General features: G+C 34.1%; 1 protein-coding gene and 1 long non-coding RNA gene across 3 annotated transcripts in view; both read right to left on the minus strand.

Annotated features, from left to right (window-relative positions):
- Nucleotides 1–2250, minus strand: part of LOC130243286 (uncharacterized) — a 2693-nt gene extending 443 nt beyond the window's left edge. Inside the window, exons 1-5 of one of the 2 annotated variants that reach the window (XR_008839129.1) lie at nt 1687–2250; nt 651–708; nt 463–561; nt 185–254; nt 1–95 (exon numbers count right to left, since the gene is read on the minus strand). The exon at nt 1–95 is cut by the window's left edge and continues 1 nt beyond it. This is a non-coding gene — a long non-coding RNA (uncharacterized LOC130243286). Of the gene's footprint in view, nt 96–184; nt 255–462; nt 562–650; nt 938–1686 lie in introns of those variants that run through there. The other variant, XR_008839128.1, reaches the window with a different exon arrangement.
- The window catches only part of tgfbr1a (transforming growth factor, beta receptor 1 a), a 73093-nt gene that overhangs the window by 11439 nt on the left and 34154 nt on the right, over nt 1–27500 (minus strand). Inside the window, exons 2-8 of the mRNA XM_056475399.1 lie at nt 24951–25184; nt 20692–20931; nt 18272–18502; nt 16591–16758; nt 12692–12848; nt 9294–9418; nt 7366–7496 (exon numbers count right to left, since the gene is read on the minus strand). Of these exons, the coding sequence (XP_056331374.1) occupies nt 7366–7496; nt 9294–9418; nt 12692–12848; nt 16591–16758; nt 18272–18502; nt 20692–20931; nt 24951–25184 (1286 nt within the window). The remainder of the gene's footprint in view (nt 1–7365; nt 7497–9293; nt 9419–12691; nt 12849–16590; nt 16759–18271; nt 18503–20691; nt 20932–24950; nt 25185–27500) is intronic.

Consider the following 27500-nt stretch of genomic DNA (forward strand, 5'->3'; position numbering starts at 1 on the left):
AGGGTGGTCCTAAAGAATCCCCAGTCACGCTCACGCAGCAAGACCAAAAGACCTCTGATAACAGTAGTCCATCATGAACTGACATCATGCAGTTCCTGCAAAGACAAAAATTAAGAAAAAAAAATCTAAATAAAATATATATTTATATTTTAATTATAACTTTAATACATGACCCCAAACATACCTGCTCATCATAAACCTTCAAAAGATTAGCCAGGGTATCTGCGGTCTTGTCAGTTTTGGATGCTGTTTGCCTTAAAATTGTCATAAAATGAAATAGGTGCTGGTGTGGTTGTCCAAAGAATTTGTGGGGAAAATTCTCATTCGTAACATGTTGGTACTCTGCAGCTAAAAAAAACAAGAGAAAATTTCATAAAACAAACCCACACTACAAAATATATAATGCTAGAAAAAATATATTAATATTATCATTATGTTTCATTTACTTATTCATTTTTTTACCTCAGATGAAAATCAGGTGTTGATCAGATCAGATGTTGATATCAGGATCTTCATATTGTAAACTGAACTCAAGGTCTAGCTGAAGTTTCACTTTCCTTGCTGCAAAAGTATCATTGCAAAATACACTGTAATATTTATTTTAACTGGATATGCCAGGCATAGTAGTACAAAATGAATATTTTACCCACCTTTTACATGCCTCCATATAAGAATCTTTCTGTAGTCAGCAACAACCGACCTTCAATTCTGTATGTACACAAAGTCACAGTGTCATTCAGCTGAGAGTGGAAGTAGTACAATTGCATGATGTCTAACGTCAACCCCCAAAACGGTTAGCAATAGAGCTGATCATCATGTTAGTTGCTTTAATTCGATGAACACAGATTTAACTTGAACAGTATTGAAATTTTGAAAACTGAATAGGACGACAAATAAATTTAAGGCCTGTTTTTAAAAGCTAGAAATAACAAAACTTACCTTATTGTCTAATGATGTAAAAATATATAGCCTAAAAAAATATATATTTAAGATATAAATATATTTTAAGCTGCAAAATTTGCACATCAGAAAAACTATTTCTTGTTTACCACGTCTGGATGATTAGAATATTTGTTTTGTTATTATTTTATTTAATATTTTATTTAATAATTTTTATAACTTTGTATTACTGTGTTATAGCTAGGCATACTTTGTTTTTAGGCTATATATATTCTCTCCAGAGTAAACAAAAAATAGATTGGAAAAAAAAAACGTTTACCATACCTTTAACATATGTTTGACTTAAATGACATTTAAAATCATTTAACTGATCGCACTGATCAGGTAATCATTGATATGCAGAGATGTCTTCTCGAGCGCAGGGAAATAATCAGTGTTGATTAGTACTGGTGATTGAGGTAAAGTTAGTTTTATATTTACACATTCAGACTTTCTCCTTAATAATATAATATAATTTCAGAAAAGTAGTTTTTGCATATTCTAAACAGTAAAATCATATTAGCAGCACTTTCAAAGTACAACATTGTTCAGTCAAAAAAATTGTGCATTAAGTGTAACGTTAATGTTGTTTTCATGTCATACTTGTATATGATTTCAGACCGAATACACAAAGTACCATGGTAAACGACATATGGAGAGAGTCACAAGTTGTTACTGGACGAATGTATGAATATAAAACCAACTTTACCTCAATGTGCTAGTGTGAGATGAAGCTCTGCTCTGTACCTGCTCAGGTGAGGAGCACAGCTTAAATGTTCTCCGTTAGGCTCTCGTGTATGGATCAGCATGCAACAAGCTGTGTGTGACAGACAGCTACGTTTTGAGGCTAAGTTTTTGCCCGTCATCAGAAAATACCGTTCAGTATTTAGGCGGAGATTATTTGAGGTATGATTATGCGCCTTTCGTTTCCGTAGTGCCAACAGATCGCGAAGATAATACCACATTCACAGTCTGGACAGAGTTCAGGGCAGTGCCATGACGTGCGGTTGTGTGAGCGCGCGTCACCATGACAACCTAAACGCATGCTCGCGCCAAGATTTAAAAATATGTTAAAAATTGAATCTGCCGATTTCAAATGTTTTTGTCCTTATAACACTGTTAAAATTCATAGTTAACACATTACAACTAACGCTAACGGTGCACTGATTCAAATTTTTTAAAACAGTAATGTTAACGTTAGTTAGCAACAAGTGGGGCTAAACACGTTTTCTGTAATGCACGACATGTAAACGCATTCAGACAAACTCTACATTACATTGAACTGTTACTGTGATTATATTGATTAAAACATAAATTTAATATTTCTTGAATTCGTAAATAGTTTACTTACTATAGTGTGAAGCGAGGCCGATCCGCCATCTTGAAAAAACGAATGAAGCACGAGAACGTACGTGAACCTGGATGACGTCACACGCAAAATCACTGGGCTGAAAGATTTTGAGTTAATGAAACTTTAAAGAGACATTTTGTATAAATTAAACACAGCAAAATCGTTCACCTTACTTGAAAGATTTAATTTTTACAAACTCAAAAATAAGAAAAAGTTCTAAATACTCATCTAGGTTAATTAAGAATAACGAATTTTAATGATTTAAGTTAATACAACTCAGTTCAATTAATTAGTTACAGCATTAGGGTTTACAGTGCATATATATATGTATATTTATATAAATAGATATTTTTATATTTATATAAATAGATATTTATATATATATATATATATATATATATATATATATATATATATATATATATATATATATATATATATATATATATATATATATATATATATATATACGCAAGTACATAAATAGATATTTAGATATTTATATATCGCGCTGTCACTCCCCGCTCCATCTCCTTACGGAGTGTTCCTTGAGCACCTAACTCATCCCGTTACCCTCTAACAGGAGTCTTCATTATCTAAATCCCCTTTTTCCCAGACTCCTGCCAGAGTTGGCCAACTAGCCCTGTTCTTGGCCCCCCTTCACTAGTCCCCCCCCCTGCTCAGGCTCCCGCAGGAGTCTGTTTTACCCTTTGCTCCAGCTGGAGCTCCCTACTCTTCTTTCCTTTCTATAATCACTATATCCAGCAGCCGAATATAGCAAAAAACTTTCTAGCTTTTGGGGGGAAATTCTTCGAAATACACGGCTGATGTCCCAAGTTAATAGCATTTTGGGGAGCTCTCGAGACCTTCCTGATCTCAGATCTCCTGATATGCTTATTGACCGGGCGGGAGCCCTGGGCTCAAATATCTGCGAGCTCAGGGTTCTCTCCCGGGACAGCATGCCAAACCTGCTTTAAATGCCAAGCATATCTAAGTGGGAACTCTTGAAGTGAAGTTTCATAAACAAATTTCGAGAGGAGCACGTGATATGATTAAGCATGACTGGCCGCTCATCTATAATCAGTAATAATCCAATCAGAGTGATCCTAGTTTACTATAAATGGATCATTTCCCCCCTTCTGCTCTGTCTTCGTTTTGGAAGAATCCCCCTTCCACCCCATCTCCTCCTTTTCCTCCCTTTTCTAAATGGGGAGCTCTCGAGACCTACCTGATCTCGGATCTTCTGATATGCTTATTGACCGGGCGGGAGCCCTGGGCTCAAATATCTCCGAGCTCAGGGTTCTCTCCCGGGACAGCATGCCAAACCTGCTAATACTTGTTTATCTCTTATTACTAAATCACTAAATGGCCTAGGACCTCAATACATTACAGTTATGCTCACTGAATACAAACCTAACTGATCACCAAGATCTTTAGGATCATATACTTTAAACTAGAAATTCCAAGGGTTCAGTCAAAGCAGGGTGAATCGGTCTTCAGCTACTATGCCCCCTGCTGCTGGAATTAGCTTCCAGAAATGATCAGATGTGCTCCAACATTAGCCACATTCAAATCAGGACTGAAAACACATTTGTTTAGCTGTGCCTTTACTGAAAGAGCACTATGCCATGTCGCACAGATCACACTATTATGTCTTTCTTTTCGTTTTCATTCTTTTTTAACCTGCTTTAACACATTTTAATCTGTTTTTATATTATTTGTTATTATGTTTTTTTACTTGTCTCTTTTATTCTTGTTTATGTAAAGCACTTTGAATTGCCACTGTGTATGAAATGTGCTATATAAGTAAACTTGCCTTGCCTATTATTATTATTATTATTATTATTAACATTGTCGAATATCAACATTTAAAAAAGTTTATTTATTTATTTATTTTTTTTAATCAAATTACTGGAATCTTAGAGTAAAAAAAAATTGGAAAAATATTGGAAAAAAAATCACCTTGAAAGTTTAGATTTCAAATTAAGATCTTAGCAATGCACATCACAAATTTTTGATATGTTTACAGAAAGAAATATGCAAAATATCATCATAGAACATGATCATTACTTTATTTTCAATCATTTTCCTTTGGCTTAATCCCTTTATTCATCAAGGTTTGCCACAGCGGAATGAACCACCAACTTATCCAGCATATGTTTTACACAGCAGATGCACTTCCAGCCTTAACCCAGTACTGGAAAACACAGACACACTCTCACATTCACACACATACACTACGGCCAATTTAGTTTATTCAACTCCTCTATAACGCATGTCTTTGGACTGAGGGGGTAACCGGAGCACCTGGAGGAAACCCACATGAACAGGGAGAGAACATGCTCCTTTAACTCCAACTGACCCAACTGGAATTCAAACCAGCTTCTTGCTGTGACAAACCTTGCTTCTTGCTGTGAGGTGGCAATCTTTATAATTTTGAGTCATACAATGTTGATTTTGTATTTCCCACAAATAAACATGTGCAATCTAAGACTGGTTTTGTGGTCCAGGGTCACATTTATTAACAAACTGAAAATAATTATATCAGAATAGAAAAGTACTACAATTTATGTTGAGTGTTAAAGTGGTTTCTGAGGGATCGATTTCATTACTTTGTACCCACAGGCAGGTGTTTTTGTTCTCTGTTACCAAATAACACAATAAATGTGACAAACGAACAGTGACATATAATTCATAGAGGCAAATAGGACATATTACAGATGGGTGAGCATAATGCTCACTTGCGACAGTGCTTTTTGGTGCATGCAGCTTTTGAAGATTGGTGGATGAGTGAACGAGTGTGCGCTTTCAGACTCAACTGGCTCTACGGGGTAATCACTTTTTTTCCACATGGATGCACTCTTAGAAATAAAGGTACAAAAGCTGTCACTGTGGCAGTACTTTTTAAAAAGGTAGACTTTTCTATTTCTTATCGACCAATATGCAGGCTTTAGGTACTAATATGTACCTGTAAGGTAGCAACATAGATGCTTTAGGTACAAACATGTACTGCAGTGACAGCTTTAATTTCTGAGTCTGTAATGTAACTTTCTTCAGTACATAAATGAAAAAATGTGTTCTTTGATTTTGTTGGATTTGTTGCCAGAGATTCCATTTTATGCAAAACATTGGTGTTATTCACTGTAAAAAAATGCTAGGTTCCACACAATTCATTTATGTGGTTTCTAACAAAAAATGATTAAGTTAATTGCTTTTAAAAATTTAAGTGAATTGAACATAAAATAAGTTAGCCGCCCCCAAAAAACTCAAGAATTGTGTTGATTCAGTTCATTTAAAGTAAGTAGTTTGAACAAGCAGCACAAATCTTTTTTTAGTTTTGTTAATTAAAAGCAGAAAAAAATAGAATCTTTAATTGGAATAATGACAAAATAGAATAAATATTATATGACAAACGTAAACAAAAATGATTAGAGATGTTGAGGAAAATGACTGAAAAATGTAAAGCTGACGTACTAAAATTATTCTAACTAAAACAAGGGTAAAATGTGTCAAACAGAAATATGAACTATTAAAAATAGCAAAGGCTATATATATAAAATAAAACTAATAAATTGTAACATGTGTTTTTGCATATGTACTAAATAAGTAAAATCACAGTGGATAAAAATCACTTTGCATGCAGAAAAGAATTTTAAAATTACATTTCAATAATTTAAAGAATTTATGTTGATTCCTAATATTTTATTCAAACTGGAGCCAAGATTAATCTTGAAACTACACATTTCATGGTGCACCTCATATACAGCTGAAGCAAATTCATCAGCCCTGCTGAGATATTTTAATTATTTACAAATTTTCAAATATTTCCCAAGTGTTGTTTACCAGAACAGGAAAATTTTTTCCCAGTATGTCTTATTATACTTTTCTTATGTTAGTTTTATTTCAGTGTTAATTTATTATTATTTTTAAATGTACTACAGTTACGGTCAATATTATTAACACTTAAGAAATTATTATTTTTTGATTTGGCTACAGAACAAATCACTTATCAAATAACTATTACCCCTGGCCTGCTTAGTGAGGTAAAGTTAGTTTTATATTCACAAGTTCATTTTTGAACAATGTCAACCTGTGACGTGCTCCCTATATTGTTTACCATGCTACTCTGAATATTCGGTCTGAAATAGCATGTAAGTATGGCTTAGTAATAAGTGTAATTCCTGCACCCCGCCGGCTAACCACTAAGCATACAGTAGTCGCTTTAAAACCAAGAGCATGAGAGAGTGAGACCAGCGATCCTTGCATGCATGAAAAATTGCACATTATGACAAGTTCTGCTTGCTACACAATTAAACACGTGCTAGATATAATACAGTTTGTCATTCATTTTGTCAAAGTACTGTAAAGTTTTCTAACTGGCGAATGACCTAGTGGGTTGTCTACTGTTATCTTAATGTGCGTGTGTTTGTGTTTCAGGAGGCGTGCCTTTGGACGGCAGGGGAGGGACTGTGTTTCAAAGATATCATGCTAACCGGTTAGCATTTTGCCAGATCACCTACTGCACCTTTAAAAAAAAAAGAATAATAATACAAATAAAAATATAAATGCAATTAAAAACCTGACATTCAACGTAAGTTACTTGATAGTTCAACACTTGATAGCATAGCACTGAGTGCCAGTGTTTCATCCAGCATATCATTTACAGCCTGATCTAATAAACTTGTCCTGCATCTGCTTTCCCCCAAATAACCACTTACGAAGTGTGAAAATCAGAGAACAGCCATTTAATATCGTCCGGCACTGTCATCAAACATGTCTTTTCTACACGGGCAAGCTGAAAGAGCTCCACAAGCAGATAGTTAGATTAGAGGCTTTTTGAGACAGCAAATTGAATGTAATCGAATCTTCCCTTTCACAGCAGTCAAAAGCGCATCAAGACTGAGTGAGGAAAGAGTGGTGTCTCCAATTATGCTGATAGCGACTGAAGAGACGCGAGAGGGAAAGCAATCAAATGGAGATCAACGAGATGAAAAAGGAGCAGCTTTGGGCAATCGCTTCATCTACAAATGAAATCCTCCACAGAGTAAAGAAAAAGCAAGCTGAAGGATGCTCACCTCGCAGCTCTGCCACCTGTTTGGGATGTTGGGACGCAGCTTTTGGTCACACACTACCCGCTTCATGTCCTCTACTGATGGATCAGATGGTACAAGGTCATAGTAGGGGAGCTGGTAGTCCTCATGGATGCCTGAGAGGATAAATTAGCCCACAAGAGCACACAGTTAATGAGAGTGTATATTTTTATGTAAATTGTTATCAAATGAAATCATAATTTCTAAGAATAGTGTGTGAGCAATGTAAGGAGGCTTCAAAAGTCTGAAAACAATCTGAGACTGAATTTTAATATGTGACAGGATCACAAAATCTTATATTGTCTAAAGGGGGGGGGGGGGGGTATCCTAAAAGTTTGAAAACCCCTGACATAGATAATATAGTAATTCTACTGTAATATAATTAGATAAAAAAAGTGTTTTTAATTTCTTCATTCTAAACAGAATCATTATAATCTCTTTAATACTGTTGAAATATACACTGACAAAACCAATTTTGGTGTATGCATGATAATGACAATTTTAGATCCATTAAAAATATAGATCTTATATATAACTGGTAACTTGTCACTGGTAATTGATTATGTTTTAACATCTGCCTATGCTGTGATGCTGTTATTTACTCATGAATATATAAAAACATAAATTTTGAGAGTAACAATATAACATTCTAAAGCCATTATATTCTCTTTTTTTGCCAAAATGTCATTCAGTGTAACAAGTTATCATCATTCAGCAAAACAGATGTAGTCATGTAAAAATGTAACAACATACTTATTCTCATCTGTATAACCTAAAATACATAATCACGCTAAATGTAATTAAATGTTAAATTATTTGTGTTTCCTTAATGTCTTCCTAACAAATGGGTCAAAGAAAGTAGTTTAGATTTAAAATAAAAATGACTACTATCATAACTAGTATTTTGGGGCTTCACGGTCATCATTAATAAAAAATCTAATGGAAAATATAAAAAAACAGGACATATACTATTGCATAAACATGCATCTAAAAAGCTGCATTTAATTACGCCTTATTTTATAACGCTTAAAGGACACCTATGATGAAAATCAACTTTTGTAAGCTGTTTGAACAGAACTATTTGTAGGTATAGTGCGTTCACTGTCATACTGGAGTGATATAAACACAAGTTTCTTAATTAAATTTTTCCTGATGTTAAAATAGGACCCAAATCCCAGTAATTTTGATAAGTTTAAAACCGAGCATGTTTGTAATAAAGACAGTAACATCACTATGAAATTCTTAACTGATATTATCAATACGGCTGCATAGTGTCAGTAAACGCCAATATGTGTGTGTGTGTGTGTGTGTGTGTGTGTGGACAGCAAACTGCACTTGTGTGCGACTCATCGTTTCAGAAAGGCTTGAATAAACTCCTCCACAAATACATCACTTGGTATTTTTGACTAATCAGCTGTATTTCAGCTTCATCGGTGTCTGTCTCGATCACTGACTGCTGTTTATCTGATGTAATGAAGGAGAAGCAGACACGCACGTGGGAACAGTGGGCAGGGAGAAGCAGCTCATTTGCATTTAAAGCCACAGGGTACAAAACCTGACACCAAAATAGGCAGATTCTGGAGCTATAATGAATTATCTGATGGGTATTTTGAGACACATTCTGGAGACACCAAAGGGTTATCTTAGACCTTGTAAAATGGGTAAACTAGGTTCCCTTTAACATTTTGACTTTTTCTAGACACACACACACACACGCACGCACGCACGCACGCACGCACGCACGCACGCACGCACACACAATACTATTATATACACACACATACTGAGAGAGAGAAAGAGAGAGAGATAGTATGCCATCATTAGTATGCAGCTCAAGCAGGAAGATAGAAAATAAAACAAAAAAAACACGACAACATATTTTAGTCATTTTTATCTTCATCAAAGTGTCCTACCTCCAATTGAACACCTGCGAGCAATCTCCCAAAACACCAGACCCAAGGCATAGATATCTGCCCTTTTAAAAGACTCAAAGTGCCTCATGTTAATGGAGTCATCCAGCACCTCAGGGGCCATATACCTGTCAACATCACAGATTAGCCTCAGATTACCAATCCTCACACACAAAAATGTTTTGTAACAAACTACAAATACTTGCTCATCAGTTTTGTATAGTTAAAAATGAAACCAATGTATTTAATTCAAATATAAGTGTGAATTGTGAATTTACTTTTTTCCTACTATGAAAGTCAGTGGTTACCCGTTTACAACATTCTTCGAAATATCTTCTTTTGTGTTGAACAGAAATAAAAAGTGGTTTGAAATCATTTGAGGGGGAGTAAATGCTAAGTAAATTTTCATTTTTGGGTGAACCATCCAATCAAAATGCTTCTATGTGTTGTGTAACACAGTAGTGAGCAACAGTTGCTCAATAGGATTGCTCTACAGCATTTTAAAGATTCAGCTGGTGGTTGTACGGTGGCCTAAAACATGTTTTTTCTTCAGAAAGCAAGAAAACAGAGCGAGACAGTTCACTCAAGTGAGCCCCGGGGGACAGAAGGCTGTGAGGCTTTGACATTCAGAAGTCACATTGGGTTATCATCACAGCAGGGGATGGCAGTGGGTGTTGTATACAGTGTGGGGGTGTCAGTCTGTCACACCCAGGAGGAGTCTGTGTGTGTGTGTTCAGGGGGCACAGAAGTGAATGGGTGCTGTACTGAGAGCCTCTCGCTGTAGATGAGATGTGACAAACTCCTGTGGTGACAGCAAGACCTACAGGAGTGTCCTTCACAACACACATCTCACCCTCAGAGAGTGTCCTCAGACTCGACTCAAGACCTGCTGAGGGTCCTGCTACCTGATGGGTCAATGACAAGAAAGGGTCTCTAATAAGAAAATGAATGCGCTTTATTTTTAGAAACGCAATTGTGTTGGTTGAATATTGTTTTCTGTATCATTCTGAAAAAAATGCTTGCATGTCATGAATCTTAAAGTGTACATATTTTGTTCCTATGCTAATATGTTTGTCTGGCATGTACCTCAGTGGTGAAATCAAGGTTTGTCATGTTTTTCGGTATAGTGTTAAACTAAACTAACCGGTTTCTGTTATTCTTTCTTATTAAACAGTGGTTTGCTATAAAAATTGTGGCTCTGTCTTAGGAATGAATTATTGAATGTGTACAGTATATGTTTAGTATAAATGTATACCGAACCCTTTGACCCATAAAAAAAAAAAAAGTTCACACCTACTTTAAATATATGGATGCAAAAAATTATTTCTTAGGGTTATTTAAAAAGTAAAAGGTTATAATTATTATTATTATTATTTACAACTGTTAATATATTTTTGGAACATTTTATTTGAACTAACCTGAAATGTGCTGTATAATAATACAGATAGTCTAATATTGACCAAGAGCTGATAACACATTTCCAAATATTAAGGTATATTTATTTTTATTTGATTTATTTATCCTTTATTTTACCAGGAATTTGACATATGCATCTCTTCTACCAGGGGGTCCTGGCTAAAATAGCAGCACAAAAAGTTTCCGATACAAAAATACACATGCGTAAAATATCACAAATTAAAAATGACACAAAACATTTACATGATTCTTCCAGGTAAGACTTCAGACAATAAAAATATTTAGAGCTGGAATTGGAACATGATAGCTCTGCATTTCATTCCATAATTTAGGGCCAAAGGAGGAAAATGTTGTTTTACCAAACTCCGTACACACTCTAGGAGCAGTTATGTTAGTGTAATTTATAAGAATTTTGTATACTATACCTACAAGTATAATATGATTAAAGATTATCATATTATCATATCATATAAGATGGCAATTTACCCAATAATGCCCTAGCAGTAAACAGAAGCATGTTCATTTTTCTCCTTTGGTGCAGGGAAAACCATCCAACCATTTTGTTAAAAATACAATGATGGGTACGTGAAGATGCATTTGTTTTCTTGCTTCGAGAGGAAGGCACTTCTTAATATGAAAAAGAAAACCCAATTTAGGCCTGAGCTTCTTTACGAGAATGAATGAATATTAAAAGCCAACAGTTCATCAAGCCATATGCTTTTATGTATTTATGCTTCTTTGTATTTAGAACGGTTTACTCTTTCAATACTGTCCTCCTCCAGGGTTAAGATTGGTGAAATTATTTTATCTTTGCCATGATGACAGTAAATAATATTTGATTAGATATTTTTTCAAGACACTTCTCTACAGCTTAAAGTGACATTTAAAGGCGTAACTAGGTTAATTAGGCAGGTTAGAGTAATTAGGCAAGTTATTGTATAATGATGGTTTGTTCTGTAGAATATCAAAAAATAGCTTAAAGAGGCTAATAATTTTGACCTTAAATGTTTTTAAAAAAATTAAAAGCCGCTTTTATTCTAGCCAAAATAAAACAAATAAGAATTTCCCCAAAAGAAAAAAAATATTATCAGACATACTGTAAATTTTTCCTTGCTCTGTTAAATATAATTTGGGAAATATTTAAAAAAGAAAAAAAATTCAAAGGGGGGCAAATAATTCTGACTTCAACTGTATGTCGTTTTTTGCATTTAAAACCAACTTCAATTTCAGCAGTGAAAGTTGCAATAACCAAAATAAATAAATATGTATAAATATGTATTTTTATTAAGCAATAAATATCCATTTGTAAAACATAAAAATAAAATAATGATAAGAATTGTAGCAAAAAATCGTATTATGTCAAACTCATTAAATTAGGATTTATTTCTAAAAAAAGAACAACGTTATTTTATCATTAAACCATAGAAAATGTACTTTTGTTATTTTTTTGCTTTTATTGTACATTGCAATAAACAAAGAACACATAAAATCACCAAACTTAATTGATATTAATATAATAAATATGATATAATATAAATAATATTCAATCCATAAATAAAATATACAAAACAAAACAGAGTACCAAGTCATTGACCAGTTTTCATTAACTTCCATCTGTGCTATGAATGGGCATGGTTCAAAAATGCTTGTTATGTCACTTCAATTTAATTTTTTTTACTCTACTTTAAAGGACAACACAGAGTAGATGAAAAAGTAGGTGTGAGAGTGACGTTACGTCACAAAAAAAATCATCTTATGAAACCGCACACATTCTGTAGCCTCTGTCAAATCTCACGCAAGCTTAAATTGTAGAGTGCTTCACAACACTAATATTCACAGGCACACAAAGAGCCCTCAGCTCAAGCAAACACTCAGTTATGAGCCGTATCTCTGCACACTAGAATACAAATGTAGGAAAGCGCGTGTCTGCAGACAGGATCTAGACATTTGTCACTGTGAATGGTGCCGAATGATGAATTACTGACCTTTTTGTGCCCACCCTGTGGTTGGGTGCAATATCAATGGTGTCTGTGGCAGAGTCGTGGCGCACAGCCAGTCCAAGGTCAGCGATACAGCAGGTTCCATTCTTCTTCACTAAGATGTTTTTAGATTTCAGATCACGATGGGCAATGGCAGGCTTACCTGAAGATTGGACATGACATGGTCCAGCATGTCAACTTTACATCAATTTTTGATAGCTTGCTTCTCTGAATATGAAGGAAAACTTTGAGAACCTTGTCTGAACTGACAAAAAAGTAGCAAGCAATATATCCTATCTGTTCCACCTTAATTGAGTTTTTCTCTTAAAGGAGGCTTTTGCCATTCATGTATTGAGTTATGTAGCTGTTTGGGAATGTAAAATAGCAAGATTTTGAAGATTAAACCTGCACAGTAAATCGATTCCTTGCCTCCTAAAAGAAAGATATAGGGCTCTGTTTTAGCGGTCTAAAGCGCATGGCACAAAAGCATTAAGGGCATGTCCTAATCCACTTTTGCTATTTTAAGGACTGAAAAATACACTCGGAGCACTGGCACATGGTCTAACAGGGTTGTGCTTATTCTCTTAATGAATTATGGGTGTGTTTTGAGAATAACATGCATGAAACCAATCAGAGTCTCATCTCACATTGCCTTTAAGAATCAGTTGTGTTTCACCATGGCACATTTGGTATTTATAGAGCAGAATTTGTAAGTGGAAAAACTAAATGTTTCCTTAGCGAGAAAACAGTTAAACAAAGCATCTGCAACGCGAGGATAAAGAACAAGCCTCCTCCATTCAGCCTCTTTACTTTCTCTTTACTCTACTTTTACTCTTTACTCCTTTAATTTAGTGGATAAGGAAACGGTGTTGTACGTACTCCACTAAAGACATCCATTAGTCTACATGCTTAATTTGGTTTTTAAGCTTTGTTTTAAACTATTTCTAAATTCAGTTCTAATTTCCAGCAAACAAATGCATGAACAATAATAATAAAGTGTGGTCAAAAAACTGAGTTATATTCAAAACACATGTCTTATTCTTATGCCCCAAATGGTGATGCAGACGTCTCCAAAACCTGACAGATGGACAAATCTATACTTGTTTTTATTAAAACAAATACAAATATGCATGTAATAAATAATACTGCTAATAATAATAACAACATTTTACAAATGCTAATTTTCATAAATAAACTGAAAAACTCCCTGAGATGAGGCATGAAGGCAGTAGTGTAACATTTTAATCCTTAAATCTTTTTCATATGTAAATATATTTGTGTATTGCTGTACATCCTGTGTGTGTTAAGCAATGTTTAAGAGTTTGAACCCACATAGGCACATAGCTAACTCTGCTCAGCACTGGACTTTAGACCAGATTTCAGTTGGTCAATGGTGCAGTCTATTTCAGTTCTTCAAAATAGCAACGTGCCAACATTGCACCTTAACACAGTTCTATTTTAGACCAGCATGCCAATGAGTCCACAAAGTGGCAAGAATGGATTTGCTATTTAAACAAAGAGTTGCAAAACGGGAAAATTACTGTTGCGCTGGTCTGAAAATAGCAACAAATCGCACCAAACACATCTTGCGCCTTATTGCACCGGGTGTATTATAGGACCCTTAGTGATGAATGGCATATTGGTATTGGCAGATAAATGCTTATTTTTAAGCAGTTATCATTATTAAGTTATTACTATTTGCCCCATAAGAAAACAAATTATCAGTTTAGTTATCAGATTAGTTAAGAGTTATTTTAGCTGGTTGATCCATGAGTTTTTTGACTGCCATTTCACATGAAGTGACATTTTTCCCATAACGATGCTCAACTTTAGAAGAGTTTATGCAAGAGGAAAGACAAGATGTCAGTAGTGTGGGTGTTTTTTCACCGTAGAAACTTCAGACTTATTTGTAAATAGGGCTATATCTATGTATATGTATATATATATAGATATATATATATATATATTATATATATATTATATATATATATAATATATATATATATATATATATATAGATATATATATATTATATCTATCTATCTATCTATCTATGTATGTATGTATGTATATGTATGTATGTATGTATGTATGTATGTATGTATGTATGTATGTATGTATGTATATATATACATATATATACAATACAATATATATGATACCTATATATACATATACATATATTATACATATATATATATACATATATATATACATATATATATATATATATATATATATATATATATATATATATATATATATATATGTATATATATATTATATATTATATATATATATATATATATGTATATATATTGTATATATATATATATATATGTATATATATATGTATATGTATATGTATATATATGTATATATATGTATATATATATATACAACATATATACATACATACATACATACATACATACATACTACATACATACATACATACATACATACATACATACATATATATATATATATATATATACATATACATATATCTATATATATAAATATATATTCATATCTCTATATATAAATATCTATATATATATATCTATATATATACATAAATCTATCTATCTATCTATCTATCTATCTATCTATCTATCTATCTATCTATCTAATCTATCTATCTATCTCTATCTATATATATATCTATATCTATATCTATATATATCTATATCTATATATATATATACATATATATCTATATCTATATCTATATATATATACATATATATATATATATATATATATATATATATATATATACATATATATATATATATATATATATATATATATATATATACATATATATATATATATATATATATATATATATATATATATATATATATATATACATATACATATATATATATTATAGATATATAAATATATATATATATAGGAGTCCCCTAGCGTTAAAGAGTTTTTAATTTCTACGTTTTTCTTTTTTTTTTTATCCATTCAGCCAATCTCCAGCTCTGGCGTGTGGACTTTTTATTTTAGCTTAGCATAAATAGTTTAATTGGATTAGACCATTAGCATCTTGCTCAAAAAAGAAAGGAAAAAAAGTTAAGATCATTTCCTATTTAAAACTTGACTCTTGTGTAGTTATTGAGACTGACACAATATGAAGAGCTGCTATTTTCTAAGACAATATGGGAACTATACTCTGATTCTGGAGTATTAATCAGGGAACTGCTATGCTATGGCTGCAGCAGGTGCAATGATATTATGAAGCACCTGAAAATAGCCCCTAGCTAGGTAACTAGGTAACAAGGTAACAGCACAATATCATTGCTTCCCAGTTCCTTAAGTATTACAATAAAATGATTAATAAATGAGATGTAACTGACTTAAATATATGAATTTGGTTCACAGAGGCATGCATATTAGGTGTATTACTACAAAACAAAGGCCAAACCCGTGATAGTCAATGTATTGTATAATCCACACATTGACTGTAAGAAATACACCAATTAGAAGAGACTGGTCCATCTGACCAATCAGAGCAGAGTAGACTATAGGATTTAAGTGTTAAGAGAGACTGGATTCTGAGTGAAGCTCTGTAATAAAAGAGTACTGAAAATCAAAAGTATTTTTATACCTTGGATAGGTATAACTCTATTGTAAGAGACCTTCAAAACAAAATGAGCACCTTTTAAATAGAATAATAGGGACACTTAAAAAAACGAATCCCTTGATTGGTTTATGTTCTGAGTACAGGAATCATCTTTATAACTTCACATAAAACATCACAAATAGATTTTGTGAAGGAGCCATCTAGCACTATATATTTGCATTTGAAAATATGTTCTATTTCATGTAAATATTGTTGTGTGTCAGAAAGAATAAAAAAAAGTGATGTGAGTGTTGTGACTCACCCTGAGTACCCACAATCTCCATATGCAGATGAGCCAGACCACTGGCGGTGGATAGAGACAGCTTGATCATGCCCTCCACCGTGACCGTGTACCTGTTCAGGTAGTCAAAGAGAGACCCATGCTCATGGTAATCAGATACCAGCCACAGCTGAGTCCATGTTCCGTTATCTGATATGCAGAAAGAGAGAGAGAGAAACCAGTGAATGCTGTGCTTGGGGGAATGACAAACTTTCACATATATCAACATCAAAATGTACAGCTAAACTGATAGAAAAACACTTGGTTCCTTTGGTTAACAATTGTATATAATAAGCGGTTAAAAATGCCATTAACTTAGCAAAATTCTTCAGTTATGAAAAAAAGTCACAGTGTGGAGGAAGATATTTTTTTTACAAACAAAACTATGATTCTCAAATGAAGTAGTGTAGATGTGTCTATTAGCTCAACGTTGATTCAGCATATTGAATCAACTGTGAATGTTTTAAAGCACATTAGTTCTGAAGTGAACACAATTTAACTGCAGTGCTGCCTCCCTGTTGATTTCCTCTTGTAGAATACAAATAAAATATTGGAAAATGTTGCAAAAATAGCAAGAGACTGATACTGGTTTCTAAAGGACAATGCCAATTGCAAAATCTAAGTTGGACTGATGGTGATTGATAGGTGGATGTGTTATTCATTCATTTTCTTTTCGGCTTAGTCCCTTTATTAATCAGGGGTCGCCACAGCGTAATGAACCGCCAACTTATCCAGCATATGTTTAACGGAGAGGATGCCATTCCAGCCACAACCCAACACTGGGAAACACCCGCACATTCACTCTTACATTCACACACATACACTACGGCCAATTTAGCTTGATCAATTCACCTATAGCTTATGTCTTTGGACTGAGGGAAACCGGAGCACCCGGAGGAAACCCATGCGAACACAGGCAGAACATGTAAACCGTGCTGCCCTGCATGTGTTATAATTGAGTGAATGACTACAAAAACTGTTAAAAAAAATAATTTTTTAAAACCTGTTTTACAGAATTTTTACTCAAAAAACTGTAAAAATAAGTGACAACTTGTCAGACAAATTGAAAATGAATATAACTACCATAGTCTTTCACCAATACACAAAGTTCTACTGAACATTAATTGCTTTCTTTATTGCATTTCTTTGTTCACTTGTTTCTTATTAATGTACATTAATATATAATAATATTTTAAATATTTGATTTGAAATATTTTTATTAATGGCATAAAAATGTAATGTTCCAAATTATTGCAATTAATATTTTAACAACAATGCTAAAAAAAGTAAAAATATATATTTTTTTAATTCTCAAAAAATAAAATAAAATAAAATAATATAATAATTATTTAAAAAACAATAAAAATATTACAATTATTATCAAAAAATGTAAAATTAATAAATAAAAGAATTAATAGAAAAACTATTTAAATGTTAAATAATTAAAAAATATAAAAAAATTATCACACTTATTAAATGATTATTATCGTTATTTAAAATAATTATAATTATTTAAAAAATACAGCATATGCAGCTAAATAAACTATTTGGTTTTGAACTGTTACTCAGTGAGTGTGAGTATTACCTTCAAAATGAGCAAATGTGAAACACTATCCACACAAACCCACTGAATTAAACTCAGCTGCTTTCACTGTTGTCTGACCTTTGTTGTCTGCAGCAATAAAGCCCAGGATATTCTCATGACGGAGCATGACAGTCTGGTAGATCTCTGCCTCGCGGAACCAAGAGCGCTCCTCTCTGGAGGAGAAGATCTTCACTGCCACCTCCTCTCCACGCCAGCGGCCTCTCCACACCTCTCCAAAACGGCCCTTCCCAATGCTCTCTTGGAGGATGATGGTCCTGGCGATGGTACGTTGCACTAGCAGAGGCAAACCTGAAGACGACCACGAAAAAAAAAAAAAAAACACACTCCATTCAAGCTCACCTTGTTTTTTCCAATTTATAATTAGTCAAAATCATAAAGATGCATTTTGTCCTCAAAATATTTGAGGTTACAACAAAATAGTGTAGTTACAATATCTGCCAACAGGGGATAACAGAGCCACGCAAACAAGCCAAATCTTCAAATGTATGCACAATTTTTGATAGGAGATTGTGACAGTCCTGCTTAAAGGAGCTGAAAAACAAACATTCGATCAAAGGCACTGCCAAATTTAGTGTTTCTTGGCTTAGACAAAAGAGCTTCTGGACTAAAGAAAAACCTACAATGAATTCAACTTGGAGTGAGGCTCCGAACACACTGGAAGCAATAAACTGTTGATTTACACATCCTCAATTGTTCCCAATGGGCTCTGAAAGCAAAGTTATGGAAATTCAATTGGCCTGAGCGTACTTTGGGATTTATGATTGGGTTTACAGGGAAAACAACTAGCAAATACAAGCAAATTAAAAGGGATTTGATGATTTGATGGGATCTTTGCATATCAAAGGGGAATAATTATGATTTTTTTACTTTCTTAAGTGCAGAAATTTGCTGTTTGTGCATGACAATTATGTGCAAAGTTATAAAGCAAAGGGACTAATTTTACTCCAAAGAGAGTAATCCTTAAACAGCTTTTCTGAACTCCTTTTAATGCCTTGATTGTTTTCATCTGGGAACGCCACAATATTCATCAATTAAAAAATCTCTTTAAAGGCCAATAAAAAGATAAGAGTTTTTTGTTGTTTCTCTTAAAGCAAGTGGCATGGGGCAGCAGCTCGTTTGCATTTAAAGAGAGACACATAAAAACAGCACGTTTTGTCTTCCACTCAAAAAAAATTTTGATTTGCAGTAGTAATGTGTTATATTTTTAGACCTATAAAATATTCAAAATATTCAATATACAATTAAAACATTCATTTTAATTGTTTGTATAATTATACTGCCTTTTAAAATAAAGATTTCAATTTGTGCCTCAAAACAACACAGCAGGTTCAGTCCTGAATTATCATTTGGGAAAATAGCTCAATTACACAATCTTTTAAGACTGTCACTTGCCTTATTTCTAAGGAATTAACCATTTTGAATGAACAGTTTGGATGAATAATGGTCTCATATATGAATAATGGTCTCTTATAGTTTCATATTTAATACACTGCCTGACAAAAGATTGTCATAGTTTGCCGTTGTAAGAGTCACAAATAATAATTTGACTTCTAGTTGATCATTTGGAAAAATGGCAGAAGGTAGATTTTTCTGATGAATCATTTGTTGGGACATCAACAGCCTGAGGTATCAAGACATTTGTTCTGCCCATTACATTACAAACCACAGGAGAGGGCAAAATCTTCAGCAGAATAGCACTCCTTCTCATACTTCAGCCTCCACATCAAAGTTCCTGAAAGCAAAGAAAGTCAAGGTACTCCAGGATTGGCCAGCCCAGTCACCAGACATGAACATTATTATGCATGTCTGGGGTAAGATGGAGAAGGCATTGAAGATGAATCCAAAGAATCTTGATGAACTCTGGAAGTCCTGCAAGAACGCTTTCTTTGCCATTCTAGATGACTTTATTAAGATTTGATTTGAGTCATTGCAGAGATGTATGGATACAGTCCTACAAGTTCATGAGAGTCATAAACAATATTAATTCTTTTTCCACTGCACCATGACTTTATATTCTATACTGTACATTTTTTTCTGATAAGACTTTTGTCTAAGCGAAGTCAGACCTTACCTGTTTTAATTAAATAATTAAAAATCAAGGCATGATCATATTTTATTTTGGTAAAATAATAATAATCTAGAGGCCTTTGTCTTTCATATAAGCCCTTTCTGACACCAAATGATCAACTAGAAGTCAAGTTATTATTTGTTGTTCCTAAAACTTGCATAGGCAACAAGACTTTTGTCAGGCAGTGTGGATTTATTTGTACATCACAGGTCCAAACCAACCAAGGTTCTGGCACAAAAGAGTAAAATATTGCATTGCAAATTAGTGCTATTGTACACAAGTATTTGCCAATATCACAGATCTGTAATTTAGACATAATGTGTGGGGAAACGTTTAAAGTGACATTGAAAAAAAAAAATCAGTACAGCTAATTGTTTGTAAGATTATAAAAGTACAAGCTGTAATATACCTGAGCCTGATCCAGAAGTGGTCATGTCATAGATGAGGTCCTTAAGTGTGGTGCCGTCAGCGAGGAACGGGTGGTCCATAGTGGGGTCTTCTTCACTTGGCACACGATGGTGGATGATTGAGCGATTATGGCACATGTAGAAGAGCAGCACCAGCACAAAGCTCAGCACACAGATGGGGACAGCAATCATTGCAGCCAAGGCTATGGGACTCATAGACTGGGGTTCAGCTTCAGGCAACTCTGAAACAGGTAGAATCAAATGATACATTTCAGGCTGTAAGCTACTGTAAGAGTGCGCAGTCTGGTATTATATGGATTTTGTTGAAGTCCCCACATGTAAAATCGCAGTAGTCACAGAATATTCTAAAATATTTATAAATATTTTTTAATTAAACATATAAGAATAAACTGACATTATTATTTATTCTGACAGCATGAGTACCAGAGATACTTATTGACTGCACTCACAGACTCACTATCCTTTGGGTTAGTCCTTGATTTATTAGGGGTCTCCACAAAAGAATGAACCCCCAATTACTCTGGTATATGTTTTATGCCACAACTTATCCACTTAAGCCTTTAAATACAGTTTCTGAAAAAGGTGGGCTTCATATTCAAGAAAGTTTTCAGAGCCACTGTTTTAATACAACAAAAGTGAAACATAAAAAATGACCTTGTTAAACTTTACAATATGAACCACGAGATACTGACAATTTTAACTACAAGCGAGGGAAACATTCACAGAACATCCTGTAACATTCATAAATGTGTGTCAATGTTAGCACATAACTTTAATAAAATGTTTTTTGAACAATCTTGATAACGTTAATAGAAAACCTTATCAGAATGTGAACAGAATGCTCAGATAACATTTAAAAAACGTTTTGAGAACATTAATATAACATGAAACTGGAACATTCTAAAATAATTTTAATAATGTTATTATGATCAAACAACAGCGTTAATATATGATAATATACACGTTTTAATAAGAGTTATTATAAGTTACATTTTTATACATTATTATTTGACTGGTAATGTTGGGGAAACATTCCCAGTACCATTAATATACTATGGATGGAAGGTTCTAATAACAGTTAAAATAACATTCTGAGAAGAACGTTAATATAAAATTTGACAATTTTATATTGAGAACATGACTAGCACGTTTTGTCTACTCTCTGGTTGATCTACCCAAGCTGTTACTATATTATATTACATTTTTTATTAATCTGAACTAACAGTAAAACTTTGAAAAATGTCAAACAGTTAAATCATTCTATTATTAGAATTCAAAAAGTCAAGCAAGCCAAAGTGGCATCCAAACTGTGAAGACCTGCTGGTACACAAACCGTTTCTTATTTGTTCTTTGGTATTTCTGTTGCCAGTATTTTTGAACTCCTGCAGTGAAAAGTGGCTGAATCAATTTATGCTCACTGATTGTTTTGATCCATAACACAAACACTTTTGAAGAAGGAAACTATTCTTTTCCAATTTCTATTCTGACATGTGGCCTGCAAACATTCTGCTGGAATACACTGGAAATACATAATCAATATGGACTAAAAAATAAATAAAAAACTGCAACAAATGCAGGGTATATTCTGGATCAGACTGAAACCCACTGGGGTACTGTTTAAAAAAGAATGCTTGCTTAAATATGCTTATAAACATACAGAAGAGAAACAGACACAAAAAAGATATCATAATAATAGTGTTTCAGTTTCACGAATAAACAATAAGTAGTATTTATAAAGCTTAAATGTATTACTTTATTTTTAAATAATCAAACTATTTCACACAACGCTGGCCTATTCTGATGACCTACTTCTATAAAAATTTCTGGAGAGCGCCAAATACGTACCAGGTGTTTTTGCATTTTTTTGTTTTCACAATTTTGCCAGAGGCCACTGTGTATGCTTTTTGAGATTCAACTCAATTTAATTTATGTTTATTTATTTAGCGCTTTTACAATGTAGATTGTGTCAAAGCCGCTTAATATAGAAGTTCTAGTAAAGTCCAGATTTCAGAGTTGAAGTTCAGATCTCAAATTTCTCTTGCGAGTGCCATTCGCACCTGTTCTTCTCGCGTAAATCCACCAGAGGCCGCTGTCGACTCACATACTGACTGACCGACCGACCAGTACACCCACCAACCCCCATCCCTAAAACCAACCGATAGTGTTTTAAAAACCACAGATTGGCCAGCGCCTTCCCACTTCCCTAAACCCAACCAACAGTGTTTTAAAAAGCAATCCAGAAAAAAAAAAAGGCCTCGCGGCAGCCTGATTTTTACCACAATTTCAGATTCACATTCTCACCCTGTTATTTACTTCTTTGTTTTATTTTTTTGGTTTTGCTTTTGCCTGACGTGCATTCTGTAACCGTTCTTCACCGGACTTGAACCCCGTCTTTGGAGTCAACTCTGCTCTGTGTCTCAAATCCTCCAACATACGCAGCGAGCCACTGGACAAACTGGTAACGGTGGAAAAGCAGTCTATATGGAGGTTAGTGGTCAGCTGGTAAGCGCGAAAAACAATGCCATCATACCACCTGTACTGTTCAAAATGCAGCCATACACACTTCTGGCTACATAATTCGCGATCTCCAGAAATGTATATAGGGCTACGTTTTCAGAATGAGCCTATGTTGATTTTACCACCTGATTAATGACTTATTATTTTTTATTTTTCTGTTTTAGAAACCGTTAACCACAAAATCAGTCATAATTGTAAATCTTTTGAAATTTACAGTTATACATCAAAAACCTGAAATGTCAATAAGCTTTCTGTTGATGTATGGTTTGTTAGGATATGATGATTTCATTATATTGAATATCTTATACTATATTTTCACAATATACTGAAAATAATTCACAATATGCGCTCTGGCGCAATATGGCTGCTGTCGCGTCATCCAGGTGGATGCTAGACACGGTGGATGAGGAGATTTACCCAATGTGTAGAGCGCTTTGAGTCTCTAGAAAAGTGCTATATAAATGTAAGGAATTATAATTATTATGATGATAACTGGGGCGACGCGGTGGCGCAGTAGGTAGTGCTGTCGCCTCACAGCAAGAAGGTCGCTGGTTCAAGCCTCAGCTGGGTCTGCTGGCGTTTCTGTGTGGAGTTTGCATGTTCTCCCCGTGTTCACGTGGGTTTCCTCCGGGTGCTCCGGTTTCCCCCACAGTCCAAATACATGCAGTACAGGTGAATTGGGTAGGCTAAATTGTCCATAGTGAATGTGTGTATTGATGTTTCCCAGAGATGGGTTGCCACTGGAAGGGCATCCGCTGCGTAAAGCATGCACTGGATAAGTTGGCGATTCATTCCGCTGTGGCGACCCCGGATTAATAAAGGGACTAAGTCGAAAACAAAATGAATGAACGAATGATAATAGGCTGAGATACAACTATTAAAATCTGCAATATAGGGGTTCAAAAGAATACTGTCAGTAAAAATCCACTTTAAATATGTCTAAATTGCTTACCAATGTGCATTATTAATCAAAAAATTGAGTTTTGATATATTTATTGTAGGAAATTACTTAATATCTCCATGGAACATGATTTTTGTTTCAAATTCTAATATTTTGCCATAAGATATTTTTTAACTTTACAATGCGTGTTTGACCTGTGCATCATAAGACATAAGGTTTTGTTGTCCATGGTCCCAAATAGTGAATATTAGTGGAACTTCAGAAGCAGATCTGTGCTCATCAAAAATGTAATGGATGAATTATATATATAATATATTAATAGTAATATAGGCTACATCAAAGCCTCAAACCAAAAACTCTATTAGATGAAGCCATTTCTATGTAATGAAAAACTAAAGCAATAAAGTTGACTTTAAAGAGCCAAGCATTCATGTTCATGTCAATTTCATCATTGTGGAAAGTGAAAAGCATGAGAGCTGCATATTCATTACTAAACCTCCCTAACTGTGACGTGAGAGCTAATGTTTTCAGAATACTGCAGGACACAATTCACCTTTAATATTTAAAAGAATCATGGAAATGTATTAGTGGAATACATCTTGCATCTGGGAGCTCAAGGTTTCCACAAAAAACGACTCTATAAAGCTGATGTGGAGTCAAATCGAATAAAAGATTTGAATAGCAAAAGTAAAAAAAAAAGCACTTAATTGTGTCACAATATACTCTATAACTTTAAACAGGAACTCAGGTATTGCAAGGTAGTGCAGGTAGTGCACAAAACAAACCCACTCTATGTTTATCATGAGTATATTATTTGCTCACCTTGGATGACTTTTGGGTTTTTGTTGCACATATGAGTGTTGCAGCAGTATGGATGCTTGCCGTTGTTGGACGGAGCGCACTGGAAAGGCCTGTCCCGCGGGTAAAGATCATCTTGCTGAATGCACTGACGCTCTTGTGTCACGGTCTGTCCTGAAGACTTTGCGATGACCGCAAAACACAGTCCAGTTGTGTTGCATGACCGATTTACACAACGTTCACAGTAACACAGCAGTCCTGATTCAGAAAAGACACAGAAAGGGACTCTAGATTAGGAAACATTCAGATGGTAAGCTTATTCAACAGCACAATTATTGTCCCAAGTATATCCACACTTTTGATTAAATTCTGGCTGATAAATACCCATTTTGAGACTAAGTTGTTAAAATTTTTTGATGTTTGGAGCACAATTTAAACAAAGTATAGCAGAGTATATGTAATTTTCACTGCTAGAGGGTGCTGTTCACAACAAACAAAGGTGTAGTTTGATGATGCCATGACTGAGTGTGGAATCATGAGAGTTGTGGTCATTATATCCTTTGGTACTCCTTTGGAAATCAAATTTGCATTCTTTGCTTTTATGAAGCAGAGTAAAGGGTAGATCACACCCTTTCTATCTTCATGCTTTGCCATTCTGAGAATGTAAGGTGCATCACATTTTTTTTTGTTGACAAGAAAAAGAAAAAGTAAAAAAGCTCTTTTTATGTCGCTAGACATTGACTGAATCAGCAGTGTATTGTGAGCGAGCATTGGTGTTGATATTGTTAGAATTGTCATATTTAATAATACCATGATTTTCAAGATTCATAAAGTACAGTTCCGGATAACTCTAAACATTAACCACAATTCTTTCCTCCATCTTTTAAATTCTCTATAGTCATCTTAACAACGCAAATACTGCTATCGCCTCAACGAAAACCCCGTCTCTGCTTTTATTCGATTGGAGAATGAAAAAGAACCAACTAACACTTTTTTTGCTAAGATTTTACCTTTTTTCAACTGCAGAAACAGCAAAAAGTGTCATAGCAGGCAGTTGAAATGTGAGATGTTTAAGGCACATAAGCAGCAGACAATACGCTTGCGACCATTAGGCACCTTTCAATGCAAAAAAAGTATGTTCAGTCTGATCAAGATTTAAGACTGAAAGCTAGCAAAGTGAAATGTGAACGCTGATGCAAGTGATAATTAAAGATGAACGTGGCACAAAACATAGGAGCTTTTATTATGCCACAGTCCACCACTTCTGGTGCTACCGGTCATTATCACCTGGGAAAAAAGAAGTGCTGTTTTATTATAAAAAATAAATGTTAGGGTTCTTTTATAACACTGCTCTGTGCAGTCTAATAAAGCACAAACGTGTTAAAGTGTCTTTAGCCCTTCCCTGATTTCTATCAATCCAAACAAGTAATGGAGGGTGTATGATGTCATTAGCATAGCCGTGCAGGACACAGACCATGTCACTAGTTAAAATAGTTTTTTTCTCTGAATTTTAACAACACATTTGGGATAATACATGAGTCAGAAAAATACAGATCAATGTGTTAATGTTTTTTGGATAATTTAATGAAGAAAATCTAACACATTGAAATAGTATTGAATTCTATAATAAACATATGCATTTAGTGACATTAAATTATTTTGATGTGGAAATAAATACTATATAGTCTCTCAATTAATATTACATGAACACTGTGATGCCAATAAAACTATTTACATTTGAAAGTGAACATGGGGCAGTCAAAACGATACGCAAAATAAACATAACAATTAAATGAATGTAAGTGAAAACAGATAGTGTATGTCATGGAAAGGACACAGTCAGTATTTTGTCAAACCTGTTGTAGCATTGCACTTCAAAACATTTTTTTTAACTTTTTTAACCAACATCCACTAGAAGCACGAAGAGCTGAACAAGTACAGTTTGCTACTGGGTCATGTTTACACCCGTGAAGAGTGAAAGCACATTGAAACAAAAGAAAATGAAGATCCTTTGTTCAGTCTCTGGGTACACGATACTCTGATGTTGTCATAAAAACCTAAATGCAACAACAGTTCAAATTACTGCGCATGTCCAGTTAGCCAGGTTACACAAGAAGAAGAGACAGGCAGAGTAGATCTCAGATGGGCTGAACCGTCCCAGACACGTCTGAAGCAGATAGAGATACAAGGACACAAACCTGCAGAGACAGCAGCAGCCAAACCTCAGCAGCCACAGGCCTCAATTAAACCAGTGCTTAGACAACTCACAACTGAAATACGCTGAGAGATGCAGTAAATCTGCTTTCCTTAGGGGAAAACAACCCGCATTCTTGGAGGAAGAGATATTTGTACTATATAGACAAAAAGAGAATGAACTAATTAATAACTGAACTGAACTGTAAAATGATGATGATCATAAATATAGCTGCAAGCAGCAATTAAAGTGACAAGCACAATAGAGGTAAAATGAAAAGCCAAGCATGGAGGATCGGATCAGCAAAAACCAGTATTTTAAGAGAATTTTACAATTACAAAATGGTTATTTTTAATAAACAAAATGGTAATCTGACTGGT

This window comes from Danio aesculapii, chromosome 2 (genome assembly GCF_903798145.1).
Source record: "Danio aesculapii chromosome 2, fDanAes4.1, whole genome shotgun sequence".
Taxonomy (NCBI): domain Eukaryota; kingdom Metazoa; phylum Chordata; class Actinopteri; order Cypriniformes; family Danionidae; genus Danio; species Danio aesculapii.